At 44.5% G+C, this 21601-nt stretch overlaps 1 protein-coding gene across 1 annotated transcript in view; it reads left to right on the top strand.

Annotated features, from left to right (window-relative positions):
• The window catches only part of ttc38 (tetratricopeptide repeat domain 38), a 59915-nt gene extending 38620 nt beyond the window's left edge, over positions 1–21295 (top strand). Inside the window, exons 13-14 of the mRNA XM_084334279.1 lie at positions 12892–12965; positions 20114–21295. Of these exons, the coding sequence (XP_084190405.1) occupies positions 12892–12965; positions 20114–20201 (162 nt within the window). The 3' untranslated portion in view covers positions 20202–21295. The remainder of the gene's footprint in view (positions 1–12891; positions 12966–20113) is intronic.
• Positions 21296–21601: the final 306 nt, after the last annotated feature.

Below are 21601 nucleotides of genomic sequence, written 5' to 3'. Positions count from 1 at the left end.
ATAAAAAAAAAAGAAAAGTGAGTCACTTCCTGTTCAAGAAAACGAGTATTTTTTTTTTTATATAATAACGTTATATTGTGCATTGGAAACACAAACATACTTAACACTTTGACTGCCGGGAACCGTCTTTAGACGTCTTTGCTGGCCATGCTAAAGTTGCCGGAGGACGTGTTACGTCGTCCTTATATCAATATTTCAAAAATCTGCGATCGGATTCATATGTCCCCTCCGCTGGCCTGAGATCCACCAGCAGGACCCACTGAGCTCTCTGGCGGTTCAGGAGCGCCATCTGGTGGCCGATCGGCGCAATCGCCAAACAGGATGTTGCATAGAGGTTGTCCTAGACGTCCGTAGTACTTCCGGGCGCTCGCTATAGGTCATGGGACTCTGGCTCGTCACGCTACACGGTGATCGATTGGCAATAACTCGATAAACAACATGATTTGGACGTATATACCATTATACAAGCTGGAGATGGACCGGGTAAAAATATATCCCATAATGATAAGATTTCTACTCTACGATGATCGCCCAACGGCGCACGGAGACTGGGGTGAGTTTCAGCGTGTAACGTTACCGTCTTCGATACTAACTGCTATTATCAACATTTGACCCACATTAGATGATTGGTATAACGCTGCCCACGGAATTATAAACGCCCCCTCGCCCATCCGGTCAACATCAGATGACGTGTAGTAACTTCTAGAAGTACGTCTAGTTGGAATTTTTTTTTATTTTTTATCCACTTTTTCTCCCATTTTTCTATATTTTCTCCCATCCCAATTTCGTATCATCCAATTCAACCCTCCCCTGTCACGAACGCTGTTTCTTGCCTCCCACAAGCCGGCTGCAATGTGGACTAAGTCATACATAGCACAAGTCCCCTCCGGTACTTGAGGTAACAGCAGTCGCATCTTTTCACCTGCGCAGCTCGATCTCTCAGTGTCGAGGAGTAACGCGTGGGAGGCTCACGCTGCCCCCGACACTTCCTGATTCTACTGCGCAGGCGCACCAACCGACTTGTAGGAGTCGCTTGTTCACAACGTTCGATCCCCACCCTTCAGTTTTCCCTCCCCGTAATACGGCCAATGTGTATTACTGCGGACGACCAGCTAAACTGAAAACAATGTGGAGAGCTGGATTCGAACACGCGAATCCCAGCGTCTCCACACTGGTGGCGAGTGCCTTGCCCACTACACCACCTAGCCGCCCACCTAGTTGGAATTTTTTATATCGCGCTGATTGCCATCAAACTGTATTTCATCATCAATATAATGCATTTGGGGCTATATATCACGTTCTGGAGAAAGCTGCAGAAAGAGATGAAAACATACTTATACATTAGACCATACTTTACTATGAATATGTGAATGAAAAAGTTTAACGTTGCTACACAATGAACAATACATATAGGACTTTGAATGGGCCCTAATAATGGCAATGTAGCAATAGAATTTAAAAAGTTATAGCCCTGCAAAGAAGGGGACTTTCTCCATAGACAAATAGCGCTGGCAATCTATGGTATATCATGAATTTAACCTTAGGCAGCCAAAGTGTTAAAATGATTAAATATTATTAATTTTAAACATGTTTATATTATTTATAGGGCTATAAAACAAAAAACTAAAAACTTATTTTTCTTCTTCTCTCATATAACCAGGGTAGGGCCTGAGGGGGGGCGGCGCCCGAGCGCCCCTAGTGGCGAGCCGCCACTGATTTAACCCATGGCACCCAAAGTGTTAACATGCTTTACATCCTCGCCATTCCTGTATGCCCACGCCGCAGTAAAAACCTTAACTAACGCTAGCTGCTAACTAGGGCTGACCCCGATTAGTCGAATAGTCGAAAGGAGCCATAGTCAACTGCCAACCTCTTAGTCGAATGCAAAATATATATATTATTTATTAATAAAAAAAAATGTATCATTCTTTCCAAAAGCAAAGAGGCCTAAGCTAATGGCGCGCATACCAGTGAGGCTAACTGCTTAACACTATCAGTGCCGACCTTGTTTACCTTTTTACCCCGTTGAATGCCATCATCCACTTCAATGTTAGCGTTAAAAACGCCTAATCTATGTTTTAAATTATGTGTCTAATCTGCCCGTCGCTTATCAATGACTTGTTTGCAGTCAACATTGTCGAAACGGATTGTTTTTTAATCGGTTCATATCCTTTTTATAGCATTTCGAAAAGCTATCGTTCTCTCAAAAATGTTCACAAAATTTAAAGATCCCCCATAAACGGCATTTATTGGAATATTCTCGAATACACTAGACACGTTGTCATTTGTCGGCCTATTTATGAATCGTTTTCAAATAAAGGCTAGATTATCGGTAGTATATGTGTACTTATACGCGGGCTGAAAAATCTATTCTCTCGTTTCCTCAAGATCACACACACACACACACACATACACACATAGGGACTGTCATGGTCCCAGCCAGGGATCATGCTCGAACAATGTGAACAGTGTTTTTCTGCCGCCCTCTGGTGGCCAAACGCAGCAACTCCAGATCCTGGACTCTCTATGGCATTTTAGTCTAGGTCTGCTGAATAATATTGGTGCTGTGTTTTCTCTGTTCATGTTGTGTGGTGTGGTGTGTAGCTTGTGTTTTAAAGGGTTTATCTTTACATGTTTCCTTATAAGGTTTATCCTTACATATGTTCCTGAAAGGTTCAACCTTTTCATATGTTTCCTTTAAGGTATCCTTTTCTGTCCCTTTAAAGGTTAATCTCTTTTGCATATGTTTTTATAGTGTTAATACTTTACTTGTGTTTCCTTTAAGGCTCATTCCCTTTACACAGGTTTTTAATAGTGTTAACTTCTTTACATATGTATGTTCCTTTTAAGGGCTGTTTGTTTTACATGTTTCCTTAGATATTCCTTTTCACATGCTTTTAACAATGTTGTGAGTTTACTACCCTGTGTTCCTCAGCCTAGGCCATGCCTGGCCTTACACCAGCTGGCACTTGTTAGTAATCACAGGGCAGTGTATATAGAGCAGCTAGTTTCTCACTTTCCTTGTCGCACCATTGTATTGCCTTGTTTCAGTGTATTGTATCACAGTTGGTTTCGGTCACTTACTCACCTCTTGTCTCTTATATTCCCCGTGAGTCCGTTCCTATTCAGTCCTTATTCTTCCAGCATTGCTGTGTATTGTTTTCCGGGTTTTGTAGTTCGCTTTTGTTTGTAACAGTTTTAACGTGTATCCTGTTTGCAACTGCTAGTAAAAGCCTGTTCACTTTCATCCGTCGTCTCAGCTTCTCTCTCTCTGCTCGTGTTACCTGCATTTGGGATCTCCTCTCCTAACCCACACCGAAACCATCTCAGAATGGTGCGACCATCAATGATCCCAGCACGCACGATGACAGCAGGAGCGAGCGACGCTCTCCTCTCGATGGAGAGGTTCTTCAAGGGGGATTTTCTCTCCTTGTCCTCAGAGGAGAGGTGGACGATGTACACGCTCCTCATCTCTGTCGGTGAGCGCAGCGCCGAGCAGGCGCTCCAGCTGGAGGCACACAGCCGTGTGATCCGTTGGCTGATTCGGGAGCTCCTGTCCTCTGCTTCCGAAGCCCCGGTTACCAGCATGCCTTTCTCCGCAAGTACAGCTAGTCCTCTCGCCGTTAGCACGGTCCAGGCTGTTAGCCCAGCCGTTAGCATAGCTTCGGCAGCTAGTAATGCTAACCCCAGCCCTGTTAATGTTGCTCAGGTTGTTAGCTCAGCCGTTAGCCTAGCGCCCCCAGCTAGTGCTGCTAACTCTCGTCCTGTTAACGCTGTCCAGGCTGTTAGCCCAGCCGTTAGCCTAGCGTCCCCAGCTAGTGCTGCTAACTCTCGTCCTGTTTACATTGCTCAGGTTGTTAGCTCAGCCGTTAGCCTAGTGCCCTCAGCTAGTGCTGCTAACCCCAGCCCTGTTAACGTTGCTCAGGTTGTTAGCTCAACCGTTAGCCTAGCGCCCTCAGCTAGTGCTGCTAACCCCAGCCCTGTTAATGTTGCTCAGGTTGTTAGCTCAGCCGTTAGCCTAGCGCACTCAGCTAGTGCTGCTAACCCCAGCCCTGTTAACGTTGCTCAGGCTGTTAGCCCAGCTGTTAGCCTAGCTTCCCCAGCTAGTTCTGCTAACTCTCGCCCTGTGAACACTGCCCAGGCTGTTAGCCCAGCTGTTAGCCTAGCTTCGGCAGCTAGTAATGCTAACCCCAGCTCTGCTAACACAGTCCAGGCTTTCTCAACTAGCTCAGCACTGTCTGCTAGTTTAGCATCTAAAGCTAGCACCTCAGCTCTCCCTGCTAGCCCAGGCCCTGTAGCCCCTGTAGCCAATATAGCCTTGTTAGCTACTTCCTTAGCATCCCCTGCTAGGTTAGCCACTGCTAGTTCTACAGGCCCTACAGCTAAACCTTTGGCTTCCTCAGTTAGGAGACTCAGTGTGGTTCCGGCCCTTAGTACAGGCTTAGCTCCCCCTGCTACTGCTAGCAAGTCTAAAAAGGCTAGTAAAGCCCTCACAGTTGTTAGCAGGGCTTCCTCAGCTAACCCAGCCTCTACTGCCAGCCTAGCCCCTGTTATCTTAGCCCCAGGTGCTACGCCCGGCGCGGTCTCCACGCCCGGTCCGGCTCCCACGCCTGACCCGGCCTCCTCGACTGGTCCGGCTCCCACGCCTGACCTGGCCTCCTCGACTGGTCCGGTTCCCACGCCTGACCCGGCCTCCTCGACTGATTCCGGCTCCTCGACTGATTCCGGCTCCTCGACTGATTCCGGCTCCTCGACTGGCCCCGGCTCCTCGTCTGGTCCCGGCTCTTCGTCTGGTCCAGCTCTTCGCCGTGGTCGTCGCCGTGGTCATTGCCGTGGTCTTCGCCGTGGTCTTCGCCGTGGTCTTCATCCGGAGAGACCCCCGTCCGGGGATCTGCACCCGTTCCCGAGGTCTGCACGTGGAGTGGTCCCCGTCCGGGGTCCTGCTCCGGGGTTGTCGTCTTCGCGCCTCCGCTCCGGCCCTTCCGGTCCGCCCCCGAGTCCTGCGCCTGGAGGGTCCTTCATCCAGGGTCCTGCTCCGGGTCTGACGCCCACGCCCCTTTGTTCCAGGCCTCCTGACCGTCCCTCCATCCCCGTGTCCAGTCCCCCTCACCGGGCCTTTGTCCCCGTCTCCGGCCGCCCTGGCCCTTTGCCCCGCCCGCCCTTCCCGGGTTTTCCTCTGGTCCTGTTCCTCGGGTCCCCTGCTGCTTTGCCCCTCCTGGGTTCTTTTCGCGGCCCCCCGGTCCCGGCTCTCCGGGTCCTCGCCCCCCGTTTTTTCCGGGGTCTCGGCCCCCCCTCTCGCCCGTTCCCGGACGGTCTTACCGGTACTGTCATGGTCCCAGCCAGGGATCATGCTCGAACAATGTGAACAGTGTTTTTCTGCCGCCCTCTGGTGGCCAAGTATAGTCCCTTTTGAGCCATGTCTTCAGGCTGGACTTGAATCTAACGGCATTGTCTACGATTGTTCCAATAGATAGCTGCTGAATACAGAAATGACTCCTTCCCCATACAGCTCCTGAATCTGACTGGCACAAAGTCAGTTGAGCTGCGCCTAGTTTGGTATGCATGGGTGTCTCTGATTCGGTTGAAGTAGTTGTTAAAGTACACTGGCACTACCCTGTGCACTATTCTGTGAACTAGGCACATCCCTATCTGGTTTACTCTGTCTTCCACCTTAAGCCATCTCATGATCTCAAAATGAGCTGGGTCAAGGTGGGTTCGGGCAGGTAGCCTTAGTATTACCCTGATTAGCTTGTTTTGTGATGTCTGTAGTTTTATTTTCTGACTTTTGGGGGCACTGTTGTACCAGGAGCCACACGCATAGTCATAGTGACATTGTATGAGTGCTCCAGCAAGAATCTTCATCGCTGACTGATCTAAAAAATGAGAGATTCTGGCTAGGTATCTAGTCCTGTTATTGATCTTTGTAAGTGCTTGGTGAGCCATGCTTTCCCCTGATAAACTGTTTTCCAGGACGCAACCAAGATATTTCACAGATGTTTTGTCTGTGAGAACAGTATCTCCTATTCTAATGTTAAAACCTGGCGATTTTCTGAGCCTGACCTTTGACCCGAATAGAATGGACTCAGTCTTCCCCACGTGGAGGGACAGCTTGTTGTAGCCTAGCCAGTCGCTAACCTTCTCTAGTTCTGCACTCAATGTCTGCTCAACCACTTGTTTGTCTTTGTGAGACACTAGTAAGGCGGAGTCATTCGCGTATAAAAAAAGGTCACATGAGCAAGCTGCTTTCAGGTCATTAATATACAGGAGAAAGAGGAGCGGACCCAAAACACTCCCTTGCGGGACCCCGCACTCTACTGTCCGAGAACTGGAGAGTACTCCGTTTATATCTACCACCTGTTGTCTCCCTGTTATGTAGGAACCAATCAATTTCTGAGCTGCCTCATTAAAGCCTAGGGCCCTAAGCTTCATTAACAGGATGTTGTGATCCACTGAATCAATCTTCAGGGTATTCTTGTTTACCAGAGAGGAGATCCGGTACAAGAATCGAGTTTGTTGGTTGACTTTTTTTATTACATTGGATGCCATTTTGTCACAGGAAAGATTAGCCTCTAGGATGGAACCTAGGTATGTAATTTCATCTTTCCTTCTGACAATATTGTCACCCACTGTAACTGAGAAGCCGTCGGTCTTGCTGAGTTTGTTATTTGAACCGAAGAGAATTGACTCTGTTTTGCCCAGGTGTAATGATAGCGAGCCATATGCAGATTTTGCCTAGTTCCGAGCTGAGGGTTTTTTCAACCTGTAACTTGTTCTTGTCAGAGACCAGCAGGGCTGAGTCATCCGCGAACAGGAACAAGTTGCAGTCACAAGCTGACGACATGTCATTTGCATAAATTAGGAACAGAACGACTCCTTCAGACATTAAGCACCCCCCACAGCCCAAATGAAATGATAAAAAAAAAATATATATATATATATAAAAATTGCATTCAGTCGACTATCGGCACGAATTTAGGCCGCCCAACCTGGATAAGTGCACTAGCTAGATACACGACGAACCGGTGGTAATGCTGGTCACTGAAGAACTGTAGCCGCACGATACACTATAAATTATCGACTATTACTTCACATTAGATTAAGTCGAACTCAATGTTACTGCGTTAAACTCTGACACTTTAGCATTCTATTCGCACACGGTTCTCAATGCTCTATTTAGATGCAAGGTTGCTAACTTCACTGCACGTTGACTCGTGGTGAAGGCATCAAGGTTTGAACTGAACAACTGCTGTTTACACCTGTGCCGTATTTATACGTAAGGTGAATTATCTAGTGCCAACCTCAGTTCTGTCTCGTATTACTGCGCAGACTCTGGGCATGTTGCGACATGCCCGGAGTTGCCTTTGAACTTGCCGTTGGGGGCTTGGTCGTTGGCGCCTAGGGGTCGCTGTCCAATAGGAGAGCGAATATTACTCTGGTTTGTACACAGGTAAAGGGATATTCCGTGTATATATACAAATAATATACAAGGGATATCAAACGATATACAAATATTATACAAGGGATATCAAGCAATAAATATATATATTCGGTTTAATCTGACCCTTTGTAACAGTACTACTCATCGCATACTACTCTACTCATGTACAGTAGGCATCCACACTACACAGCATTTATAGACATAAATAAACTTCATGGCTCATCATACTCTGGGTATTCAGTAGGTGGTGTCAAAGAGGCATACCCATGTGACATGAGGATACTTAGGTATTCAATATTCAATAGCAAATATAATCAATTGTTTTTCTGGTAAATTAATCGTTTAGATTAATCGACTAATCGATAAAATAATTGCCAGATTAATCGATAACAAAATTGTTGTGTATTGACATTCTAAGTTTGCCCCTTATTAGATAACGTCACGCCCCCTGCTAATAAGTACTGCCGTGATTGTAATCACCTGTGTTGAGTTTTCCACTAAAGAGCTGTCAACTGGAATTTACCCGTGTCTCGTGTCTCCTCATTATTATATGTTATACTAAATAACCAGATGAGTATACAACAAAACTGGCGACGAGGATAATACGGATCTCACGTTGTGTTTGTTATTGTCGGCAATAGTCCGCATCTGACGTGTTTGTTTGTTTTCGCGAGTGTGCAGCGCGACGTCGGGGCTGCGGTAACTTGGCAACGGTGCATACTGCTGTGTTGACACTGTTGCGGGCGGCGTATGGAGACGGAGAAAAGGTGAAATCTCCGCGATGGGAAGGAGACTGAGTAAATGAGGAGGGGCAGATGGTGCCAGATCCAAAGACAGTAACTCAAACGAAACAAGGACAGGACTAATTGCAGGAAGATGGCTGCACTGTTTGGACATATTGGACCATTCGAGGAGACGGAACAATGGAGTTCTTACACCGAAAGGTTTGAGTATTTTGCACTTGCTAATAAGATTGAAGAGGATATCATAGTACCTACATTCTTAAGTGTTATGGGAGCAAAAACGTATAACCTACTGCGCAGTCTGGTGCAGCCAGAGAAGCCAGGGGACAAGTCCTATGAAGACATAGTGGGAATATTAAAAGATCACTACTCTCCTAAGCCACTGGTCATTGCAGAGCGTTTCAGGTTCCATAAAAGGAATCAAGAAGAGGGTGAATCTGTTTCACAGTTTGTAGCTGTACTTAAACGCCTGTCTGAATATTGTGAATTTGGTATTTCACTCAATGACACCATACGTGACAGACTGGTGTGTGGTCTACGCAGTGAGTCTATTCAGAAACGACTACTGAGTGAAGCTAACCTGAGACTGGAAAAGGCCATAGAGATAAGTACGTCAATGGAAATGGCTGCCCGAGAAGCACAGCAGCTAAGTCTATCAGCCCAAGTGCACAAGTTGTCTTTTGAGGACAAGAAGACAACAGCTGGCAAGCCATGCTACCGCTGTGGGAGAATGGGGCATCAGCCATCAGAGTGTTGGTGTAAAGACGTAGACTGCAGAAACTGTGGTATAAAAGGCCATATCGAACGTGCTTGTGGTAATAGGAAGACCCAGACATACAAACAGCACACTGAGATGAAGAAAGGTGGTTTCTACAGAAACAAGAAGAAACGTGTGAATAAGATGGAGCACGAACAGGACGAGCAGAGTGACTGTGAGTCTGATGATGATGATGATGATACTGTACATGTGTTATCTGTGCTGGACAGTGATGATGGATACTGGGTCACACCACTGTTGGACAATAAAGCAGTGCGGATGCAAGTGGACACCGGCACACGTGTGTCCATGGTATCGGAGGCTGTTTTCAGAGAGAAGCTGCAGCACCTGACTCTTCGAGTGAGCAAATTGAAGTTAAGGACCTACACTGGAGAGGCTGTTCCAGTGTTAGGAGTTGTGAATGTGACAGTGGAACACAACAAGCGGAAGAAGACTCTTCCACTGTACATCATTCGTGGAAACCGTCCAGCTCTGCTAGGACGGCGATGGCTTGAGAAACTCAGACTGAACTGGCAAGAAGTGTTCATGGTTAAGGATGGAGACACAGGCCCCCTACAGGAGATTTTGAAGAAGCACTCCAAAGTTTTTGGTGGAGACCTTGGTAGCATGAAGGACATTACTGTTAAGCTGACAGTCAAACCAGGAAGCACACCGAGGTGTTTAAAGGCTAGACCTGTTCCGTATGCCATCAAACCCAGGGTAGATGCAGAACTAGACAGATTGGTGGAGAGTGGGGTATTGGCGCCAGTGAGCACCAGTGAATGGGCCACGCCGATTGTTCCAGTCATGAAGAAGGATGGGGGTCTAAGACTCTGTGGTGATTTTAAAGTCACTGTGAACCCTGTCTTGATTGCAGAACAGTATCCACTACCCCTCATTGATGAACTCTTTTCTGGTTTAGCTGGGGGACAGAAGTTTAGTAAGATAGACTTGTGTCAGGCATATCTCCAGATGCATGTAGATCCAGAGTCACAGGAACTGTTGACCATAGTGACACACAAGGGGCTATTCAGGTACCAGAGGCTTCCTTTTGGGATTACTTCTGCTCCAGCACTTTTCCAAAGAGCAATGGACCAGATCCTAAGTGGGCTACGAGGGGTCCAGTGTTACCTGGATGACCTGCTTATCACAGGACCGGATGAGCAGTCGCACTTAAGGAACCTGGGGGCCACACTGCAAAGACTGGAGGAATATGGTCTTAGAGTCCGGGAAGACAAATGCGAGTTTTTCCAACCTTCTGTCGAGTACCTGGGGCACGTGATTGACAGCACTGGACTCCACAAAGCACCGTCAAAGGTGAAGGCTATTGTGGAGGCTCCATCTCCGACGAATGTGAGTCAGTTGAGATCATTCCTTGGCCTGCTGACATACTATGCGAAGTTTGTGCCTGACCTTGCCAATAGGCTGAAACCGCTCCATGAGCTGCTACACAAAGCCCAAACATGGAATTGGACAGACAAATGTGAGGCAGCTTTCAAAGGAGCAAAGACAGCCCTCTCTCAGTCTGAAGCCCTCACCCACTTTGACCCCGCCTTGTCACTTCGGCTGGCGTGTGACGCCTCACCTTATGGTGTGGGTGCAGTAGTATCGCACATCATGCCATCAGGGGAAGAGAGACCTATCGCCTTTGCATCACGGACGCTGAGCAAAGCGGAAAGCAATTATGCGCAGATTGAGCGTGAAGCACTGTCTATAGTGTTTGGAATAAAGAAATTTCATCAATATCTCTACGGCAGGAAATTCACGCTACTGACAGACCATCGACCTCTCACCTCTATCTTCGGTCCTCATACAGGCATTCCATCGCTTGCGGCCAGTCGTATGCAGCGATGGGCTTTGTTGCTGTCTGCCCACCGGTATGACATTAGGTATAGGAAGTCGGATCAGCACGGGAATGCTGACGGGCTCTCGAGGCTCCCGTTGCCTGTCACACATAATCGGACACCACAAGCGGAGATCTTCTACTTCAAGGAAGTGACCGCTGCTCCAGTGACCTCAACTCATGTGAAGAAACACACACACACGGACCCGGTCATGTCTGAGGTTATGGACATCGTCACTCGTGGACGGGGAGGGGAGATAACACCAAGCTTGAAGCCTTACCTGGTGAGACGAAACGAGTTGTCGGTCCAGTCTGGATGCCTATTGTGGGGCTATCGTGTCATTATTCCCCCACCACTGAGAGGGAAAGTGCTTGACGAGCTCCACTCTGGACACTGTGGGGTCGTGCGTATGAAGGAAATTGCACGCAGCTATTTCTGGTGGCCAGGCCTGGATGCAGCTATAGAGGAGAAAGCAAAGTCATGTTCTGCCTGCCAGAGAGTGAGAAACCTCCCACAGCTGGCTCCATTACATCCGTGGGACTGGCCTGAAGAACCATGGCAAAGAGTCCACATAGACTTTGCTGGACCATTGGAGAACCACATGTTCTTAATCGTAGTCGACGCTCATAGCAAATGGCCTGAGGTTGTCGTCATGACGGGCACCTCCTCTATGAGGACCATCGAAGAGCTAAGGTCTATCTTCAGCCGCTTTGGTCTACCACAACAGCTGGTTAGTGATAATGGCCCACAACTAGTGTCTGAAGAGTTCAAGACATTCATGGAGGAGAATGGTATTCAGCACATCAAGTCTGCACCCTATCACCCTGCTACCAATGGGCTCGCTGAAAGGTTCGTACAGACCATGAAGCAAGCTCTTAAGTCCTCTCAAGGTACACAGTCCATCAACAGGCGCCTCAGTGCTTTCCTGCTGTCATACCGAAACACACCTCATGCTACGACAAAGGTCTCGCCTGCCTCGGCTATGCTCAAGAGACAACTCCGCACTCGACTTGACCTCCTGAGACCCCAAAAGACGAGGGAGATTGTGCATATGCAACAGAGAGCTCAAGTGGAGAGGCGAGCGAAAGCAAAGTTTCGGAGCTTCACAGCTGGAGACCGGGTTCTCGCCCGGAACTATACAAAAGGGGTCAAATGGATGCCTGCAACAGTTGTTGCAAAAACGGGTCCTGTGTCATATACAGTAGAAACCAGGGATAATCTCATCTGGAGAAGACACATCGATCAACTGCTCCACACGGCTGGTTTCCATGATGACTCACCTCAGCCGCCATCCTTTGTTCCAGAGCAGGAGACCTACCAGGAGCAGCATTCATCACCAGAAGAGCCCCAGACGCAACCTGCAAGAGTGGCCCCTGTCCCAGGCACACCTAGGCCTATCCCAGCCATCACTTCTCCCAGACCCGGACTCCTACAGTCCTCCCCAAAAGACAATGAAACTGACTTGCCTACAGGTCGTTACCCCAGTAGAGTCAGACGCCCTCCTGATAGACTAACCCTTACAATTGGGGCAGAATAATCCCCAGGGTTCAGTCTGGGAATTGAGGTAGTCTACCCTCTTTCCCTAGTTCAGGCAAAGGTTACTAGCCCATGAAAGTTTAAGTTTAAATATGATTTGTTAAGTTAATTATAGAATGAAGGATACCAAACCACAGTGACACTTAGTGTTTTTTTTTGTTAATGTTTAAGTACTTACTTTTTAGGGGAACCTTCAAAGTTAAGGGGGAGGGATATGTTGTGTATTGACATTCTAAGTTTGCCCCTTATTAGATAACGTCACGCCCCCTGCTAATAAGTACTGCCGTGATTGTAATCACCTGTGTTGAGTTTTCCACTAAAGAGCTGTCAACTGGAATTTACCCGTGTCTCGTGTCTCCTCATTATTATATGTTATACTAAATAACCAGATGAGTATACAACAAAAATAATCTAACCGCAAGCCTAATTACAGTTGGTGAAGCTTTGTGATTGATGGGGAACCAGATGTATTTCATGTGGCTTTTGACCAACAGTGTTTTTTTTCCTTCATATTAATCATGACTGTATGCAATGCTTTGTTTTCTAAGGATTTAGTTTGTTGTGGTTTTGCAGAGGGACGTCTTCAACCAACTGCTCATCCATGCAGCCATGAAGTCTGAGAAGAAGCATCACCAGAAGCTGGCTCGGTAATGCAGACAAGGATGTCATTCTGTCTCTCTGTCTCTCTGTCCGGTTAGATATCAATCTTCTCCCCTCTCTAAACCCCCCGGAGTTTCGTGTGAGTTCAGCTACCGGGAGGGCAGACAGGCACAAATTGGATTTCATCACGACGCTGGTCTGGTTATTGCTGCAGAGCAACATACAAAAACATCTGTGCTCTTTAGGGACATATCAACACTGGAACGGGGTGTCAGGCTGATAACAGAGTAGCTGAGAATTTCCCCAATACCAAGAGTGTTGTGTAACATGACAGAAATCAAAGCAAAGTGACCTGATTTTCTACATGTTAGGCACATATAACCATAGCTGTGGGAAGTAATTTTTAACTGGGTATTATTTTGTTTTGATTTTATTCATAGTTATTTTGCAAGCACTTCGGTTACATAGCCTAGTAAACCTACCTCTCCAAGCAACATTGGCCATGAATGATGGACCTAGCCTACTATAGACTGTATTCCACCAGGCCTAGCCTACTGTACTATAATCTGTATTCCACCAGGCCTAGCCTACTATAGACTGTATTCCACCAGGCCTAGCCTACTATAGACTGTATTCCACCAGGCCTAGCCTAGGGCTGGGCGATATGGAAAAAAATCATATCGCGATAACGATATGATAATTTTATTTTATTTCTCGATATCGATAATTATCGAATTGTTATAAGTATAAAAAAAATGAAAAAAACCCCCCTTTTTTTTTTTTTTTTTTACAACATATGTATGTTTATTTTGCAGCAATTCTTTGTCATTGCCGCCATCTTTAGTGTTACATCCCCTCACACTCCAGTTCTCAGGCTGCAGCTGGTTTAAAAGCTAAAGTAACCCGGCTTCTCTGCTGGCTGTGGCTCCAGAGGAGTTGAACAGTTCTGGCTCTGCTAGTTTATTTTCGATCTTTTGGCGCTTTTTTGGTGGACAAACCACCACACATGTGCACTGTGACTCGTGACTGGAGTCTAGTTCTGCTAGCACACATAGCCTACTGTGTACAGACGGTTTCAAAATGTATTTTAAATTAGAAAGCAAACAAAATAAATTGACAAGAGAAAAAGAAATCTGAATTTGGTCAGTATTGTCATTTGGACAAGCAAAGCCATTACTTTAAGTTGCAGGCAAGAAAGACAAGTCTGTCCACTGTCTCTGGTTTTAAAACTGCCCTGTTGCAGGTAAAAAAAAAAAAAAACTATTTTTTTTAAATTTCGATATTCGATATCGATTATTAAAATATATCGCGATATTTATCGTTATATCGCCCAGCCCTAGCCTAGCCTACTGTACTATAATCTGTATTCCACCAGGCCTAGCCTACTATAGACTGTATTCCACCAGGCCTAGCCTACTGTATTCCACCAGGCCTAGCCTACTATAGATTGTATTCCACCAGGCCTAGCCTATAGACTGTATTCCACCAGGCCTAGCCTATAGACTATTCCACCAGGCCTAGCCTATAGACTGTATTCCACCAGGCTTAGCCTATAGACTGTATTCCACCAGGCCTAGCCTATAGACTGTATTCCACCAGGCCTAGGCTACTGTACTATATACTGTATTCCACCAGGCCTAGCCTACTGTACTATAGACTGTATTCCACCAGGCCTAGCCTACTGTACTATATACTGTATTCCATCAGGCCTAGCCTACTATAGACTGTATTCCACCAGGCCTAGCCTACTGTACTATAGACTGTATTCCACCAGGCCTAGCCTACTATAGACTGTATTCCACCAGGCCTAGCCTACTATAGACTGTATTCCACCAGAGCTAGCCTACTATAGACTGTATTCCACCAGGCCTAACCTAATATAGACTGTATTCCACCAAGCCTAGCCTACTATAGACTGTATTCCACCAGGGCTAGTCTACCATAGACTATTCCACCAGGCCTAGCCTACTATAGACTGTATTCCCCTAATTTAATTGCCAACTCACTCAAAACAAATGACTGCAAGCTACACCACAAAACAGCCACAGCGAGACACAACAATTTGCAGTCACTCAAATATTCACCGGAGCAAATAATGCATTATAATAAACATAATGTTACACTGCATGGCAGCAGCTTTGAATAAATTTGCCTAACTTGTGCTGCAGTCACGCTGACAGTTATTGCCTACTCCAAAAGTGGCCTTGAGTGTGAGGTTCACGATGAGGAAGGACCACGTCGGGACGTAATAGTCTATGTCCAAATATCACTGTTCTCATGTTTGAGAGAGAGGCTAGTCTCTCCTGGGTCATTATGCTGCTAAAGGTTTTGGAATGAAGATATTTCCTCTTTCCTTTTGTTTTCACAGACAGGAAATGTACAGGAAATTATGGCACAGATACATAGATGTCCAGTGAGTATTACAAAAAGTGGTACTATCACCTCATTTATCGCTATAACTATATAGTTATATAGATAATTATATAATAATAATCAGGAAGTCCAATTCACTCCCTTCTTTCAAAAACGCACCCAAAACACACCTTCAAATCTGCTTTCAATCTCTCGTCAGTTTTTGTATTATTTGTTTTTCAGCTTTGTTTCCCATTCATCTCTTCTCAGTTACCAGTATAATAATAATAACTTTATTTGTATAGCTGCCTTTGTAGAGCAGGTTAAACCGCCCATTGAGATGGTTCAGTTAGTTCATTATGTAGCTTTTAGATTTTTTAGGCTAGAAAGCTTCCTTGTCCCCTTGGTTTTAGCAAGGCTGGGTTTACATTTTTCTTTATGTTAGTCCAAAAAGAAAAAAATAAACCAGAAATGATTGTTAATCAATAAAAGAGCAAATACTGATTCTGGAACATTCTCATACGTATCTTTGTAAATAACTTAGTAAGTAAGAAGTTCATACGAGGAAATGAAAGATCTCCTCCAGATAGCTGAACGCATGAAAAGGTGTACGTAAATGGCCAAAGTGTTCTCAGCTGCCATCCCCTGAATGAAGAACGTCACTCATTCTTAAACTGAAAGCGCATTATCGTACACCTTAGTTTGCATATAGAAATGCCCCGCCAGCTCCTTATAAGGTGTAACCACAGCACTGTGTCCAAACATATTCAATAGGTAGTGCAAAAGAAATTTATATTAGATTAGATTAAAATGTATTGTCATTATACAGCACAAGGACATTACAAGAAAATAAGTTTGGCATCTAACCAGAGTACAAATGTAACAGTAAAGTGCAATAGTAACATACAATGCACAGGTGATTAAACTGGGTATAAAATATATAAATACTACCTAGTAATAGTGCTCATCATATGCATGTACAGAGTTGTAGTATTAATATGTACAGTGATACAGGTATAAAGACCGTATAGTAGTAAGTCATACTGTAGAACAACGCAACATTTTAGCGTGACATTTTATTTAGTAGTGGCAATACGAGTACAAAGCCATCCAAAATAAAGCGGCATGGGACGAGATAACAGGTGAGGTTAACGTGGTGTCAGGAGAGTGAAAAGGAAATGGGCTCATGTGAAATCAGAGTCCAAAAAAACGATCACAAAACACAGGAGAGAGATGCTGGCCACCAGAGGAGGAACAGCGGCAGGGGCGGGGCTAGGGGGTGGCTACTTGGGCTCAAGCCCCGAATGTTTTCTGAAAAGCCCTGAATCTATTTTCAAAAAGAAAAAGAAAAAAAATATATATATATATATATATATACTTTTTTTTTGGACAATTAATCATTGTTACATGAAAATATGTTTGCACCAGATTTAGCAGAAGCTAATTTCCATGGTGTTATGGTAGACTCAGACCTAAGCTTTAAATCACAATCAACAAGTTGACAAAAACACAATTCTTCCACCTTAGAAACATAGCTAAAGTACGGCCATTTATAAAAAAAACGTTATGCATTGCTCTTGATCTGCCAATGTTGTGCTCATCTTATGCCTGTCTTTTTGTACTGCTGTGAAGCACTTTGAGCTGCAATTCTTGTATGAAAGGTGCTATACAAACACAGTGTATTATTATTATTATTATTATTATTATTATTATTATTATTATTATTATTATTATTATTATTAATTATTATAGTTTGCTTCATTAATTAAAGGGTGTGAATTTAAGTGTTCTCTAGTGCCTTTTGTCCACTTTAACTCTTTCAGTGCCATGCCTGGTTTTCCATTTTACCGCTTGAATGCCACCATCCGCGCCAATGTTAACGTTAATATCGCCTAATCTATGTTTTAAATTATGGCTATGTGTCTAATCTGCCCATCGCATTATCAAAGACTATTTTCCAGACAGTGCTGTGAAGGCAGATTGTTTTTTTATCGCGTCGTTGCCGTTTCAGAGCAGTTAGAAAAGCCCCCGTTTTGATATAAAAAACAGCTCATTCTGGAGCATTCTATGAAAATCGTCTTTTAGTGGAATATTCCACAACGTTGATATTCGTCGGCCTTTTTATGAATCGTTTTCAAATAAACGCTAGATGATCAATATTATACGTGCACGCACGCACATTACGGCCGCGCGCGGATAATCGCCTCGTTGATTTCCTCTCGGAGTTTTACATTGAAACCGAAAGAAGACATTTCACAAAACAGCTTATAACTTCATCAAACTTACTCTGATTATCCTACCACTGATAACATAGAGTCCTTACCTGACATCAGATGGTATCCAACTGGTATATTCCAATTCCTGATCACCATTCGAAAAAATCGATACGTGTATGGATCCAACGCGACACAGTGGATCTCCATGATCCGCGGGGATCTGAGGCTCCAGAATGAACTCTAGTAACCCCGGCTGGATCAGTGAACTGGAAAATGTGGAGTACCGGATTTTTTTCCCCATTCATTTTCATTGAGTCCATTCCAAAATCACTTATGTCATCTGGGAGACGACAGGGGGCGCTTTTTTCCACAGTGATCACCGGCGCAGCTCGGCAATACTCGGGTAGGCTCGGGTGATGCAATAATTTTTCAGATCGCAAAAAAATTAAAATAATAATAATTCCGAGAAATCTCGTGAGTGGCTAGCAACCACCTATAAAAAAACACGAGAAATCTCGTGAGTGGCACTGAAAGAGTTAAGGTGGTGGTATACGTTAAAGGTTGTGGTGTAGAAGTAAAAAAAATCTATCTGGGCTAAGCCCCGGATCTCCTACAATCCTAAATCCGCCCCTGAACAGCGGGCTCAGGATTGTCTGAGGTGTGTCAGCTGCTGCGTCCAAACACACCCAGCGTCTTTTCAGCAGTCCGATGCTGCGCTTTACAATGGAACGAGTGTGCACGTGGCTCTCATTGTAGGCCACCTCCTGCTCCGTCTGGGGGTTGGTGAGTGAGGTAAAATGTAATTGTTAATGATGCAAATATTATTGTATTTATTATTATTATTATAATAATTTAATTCTGAGGATGTCTGTAGAATCGACGTGAACGCAATCATCAATGATTTCTCCCAAATGAAGCCCTTAAGAACACAGGCGCACACCAATCTGTCCTATCTACGACTGCCTTTCCGTGTTCGTAAATCCTGTTCTTAGCTACGAACGAATCTCTGAAAAGAAACAGTTCAATCATGCCAAAATCGGCACAAGTGGAGTTACGAAGAAATTAGTTTATAACTTTCTTGTAAGTCCGCTTGAGAATGAGGACCAATGTTAGAGTAAAATATACACATGTTTTGAAAACGTTTTTTTAACTTTAAAAACTGTCAAACTGACCGCCTTGGCTTTCATAAGGAGCTCACTCTAGACCAGGGGTGGGCAATTATTTTTCCCGGGGGGCCGAATGAGCAACTGAAAATATGTTGGGGGGCCGGGCCAAAATTCCAAACTCAATTATGCATAATATACATTTTATTTCTATATAAAAAGCAGTAAATGGCATTGTTTTGACCCCTGGTAAGAGTGTATGTTATTATTTGGCAATTAAAAGGTGAGGTTATAGCTTTAAAAAATATCATTTATTCAAATAGAATTTATTTCCAAAATGATAAACAAAATGTGAAACATTAATAACAAAGGGAATTTTGAGTTTCATATACTATTGAAACAAGGATTTTCTTAGCTTTCTAAAGACATCACATCATCTTATAGCAAAAATAAACAAGACATGTCACTGAACTGTGTAAAGAAAAGTGTCCCAGTTGTGTAGCCTTTTTTACTTTACATGCCTATATTAAACATTTTATGTTTTCAGAACTGTGCAAAAAAAAGAAAAAAAAGGATCAAGGGTCCCATTTCACTTGTTATATTTCCACATTTTAGTGTTCTTCAGTTCTTTTTTTTTCATTCAGTGTGAGAAATCCAGTCTCTGTTGAGCTTTAACAAGTCCATCAAAGTCAGGTTGCATGTCTGAGGTGGAGATGCGAAGCACAGCTGCCAGATGTTCATCAGTGAGAGAGGATCTGGACTTGGTAAACGTCATGACTGAGAATGTCTGTTCACATAATTATGTAGGTGGATCCAAAGAGAACCAACATCTTCTGAGCATGTCTCCTAAGCGTATACTGTGCGTGTGAACGTTGACATGAAAATAAAATAAAATAAAAAAAAATATTAAAAAAATATTTATTTTTTTATTTTTTTTTATTTTTTTTTATTATCATGTAATCTTTCGCAGGCCGGTCAGAATCATCCCGCGGGCCGGATCCGGCCCGCGGGCCGTACAATGCCCAGGTCTGCTCTAGACTCTACCAATGATCATCTTAGGCCATGTCCACACGTACACGGATATTTCTAAAAACACATTTCACCGCTCGTTTTCAATTTCCTGTCCATGCCAACTGTGTTTTAGAAAATGTCTCTGTCCACAACAATAGCGCAAAATCATTCACATGGACTGACCTGATGGCTGGCTGCAGAGGAAATACTCAGTTTTCAAAAATGTGTGGACAGGGGCATGATGTTAACGTTTTCCAAAAGCACTGTTTTAGTTCCATTTCACCCGTCCACATGTATACAGGCTAAACTGAGTTTAAAAAAACATCTCCACCCTGGAAGGGGTTTTCCAAAAGCTCCTTTTCCAGTGACCTAAAACTCAGTTTTCTGTTATTTTCGTGTGGAAGGGAGAAAATACTAAAAATACTACTGTGTTTATGTGTGGATCAGGCCTTCCAGCCATCAGTCTGAGTCTGTGTTCATGTCTTTGTTCTCTCTGTGTCTGCTGGTTTCCAGGTGTCTTCTGGTGGAGCGGGATGCTCTGAAGCCCAACTCTCCTCTCACTGACCGTCTCATCCAGAGGGCCCACACTCTGCATGGCTAGACAAGCAGCACCAAAAAAAACATCAAAGTGCTAAGATTGCCCAGCCCAGAGGGTTGTTTGAGAAAGCAGGGTTTGGGAGATAATCCAAACTGCCAGCAAGCCTGTTCCAAATTAGAGCACACTCAGAGACTGTTTTAATACCAAAGTTTGTCTAAAAACAAGTCTGTTATGAGATGACGTGAATTATGTTTAACATTAACTAACATAAAATCTAACCAGATCTTTTCCATTGTGGTGAAAATTATTTAAAATGCTCTGAAAAATTACAGCAACTTGCTAGCTTAATTCTTAGGCAATATTATGATATTTAAATGTAATTTGAGTTGAAAGGTACAGGACTCTGTCCGTTTCAGCAGAAATCATTTTCTGTGTTGTGATTTGGTTGACGCCTCACCGCGCCATTAGAGCGTCTCAACTTCAGTCTGAAGCTTCTGTCGTCCGCCACGCGCTACAAGGAGCGTTTTGTGACTGGCATGCATCTAGAATCTAGCATGTAGCTTCATGTCGCCAACTTCCATTGAACATTTATGATTTCCTGTTGATTTGTAGCCCATAGTGTGAACACACATTTGTGACGTTCCACCCATCCATGGACTGTTCTCCCCTGCTCTACCTCTCCCTGTCCATGTACTGTATGTGTGTTCCTTGTCTCTCTGTCTCTTTGTGTTCTTTCTCTTTTCTCTCTTTTGCTCTCTCGCTCTCCTTCATATTCCCCTGTTAGTTTAGGGTTTTTGTCTTGTATTAGGTTTTGCTTGTTTTGTCCCAGTGTCTGGTGTTGGTTGTCTTGTCTTCCATAGTTGTAGTTCATTGTGTTGTTTTCTTGTAGTTCTTCTCAGTCTGTTTCCCCTCCCAGGTGTCTCCAGTTCTAATCATCCCCGGTGTTTCTCATTTGTCATTTGTTCCTGTGTATTTGAGTTCCTTGTTTCTTGTTCTCTGTGTCGGTTCATTGTCTCAACTACTCTGTCTATGTTGCTCGTTCCATGTTTCAAGTTCCATTTTGTCAACTAAGTGTTCCCTATGTTAGTACTGAGAGGTTTTGTTTTGTTCCCTTGTTCTGTATATTAGTTTTGTGTCATTAAAACCCTTGGACTTGCTACCGTCTCCACTTGTCTGCAATTGGGTCCTACATACACCCCCACATCGTGACAACGTTAAGGTTACCGGTACGCCTTCATACTACACAGTCTCTCTTGTTGTATAAGGCTACCAGTAGGTCGGCGATTACTGAACTCTTCAGTATTACAATCAAACAAACAGGCCAAACCTGACCTTAGTTTAGGACTAACTTGCCGTTCTGTACAGACATTTGTGTTTAATTGCACCTTTTTGTGCGCTCTCCATTGACCATAGTGTCATTGTCCCAGGAAGTGAGTGTGGTGCCCTGGGCTGGAGCAAAGTTG

This window comes from Notolepis coatsorum (assembly GCF_963971535.1).
Source record: "Notolepis coatsorum genome assembly, chromosome: 18".
Taxonomy (NCBI): Eukaryota; Metazoa; Chordata; class Actinopteri; order Aulopiformes; family Paralepididae; genus Notolepis; species Notolepis coatsorum.
This window is presented reverse-complemented; position numbering and strand designations above follow the sequence as displayed.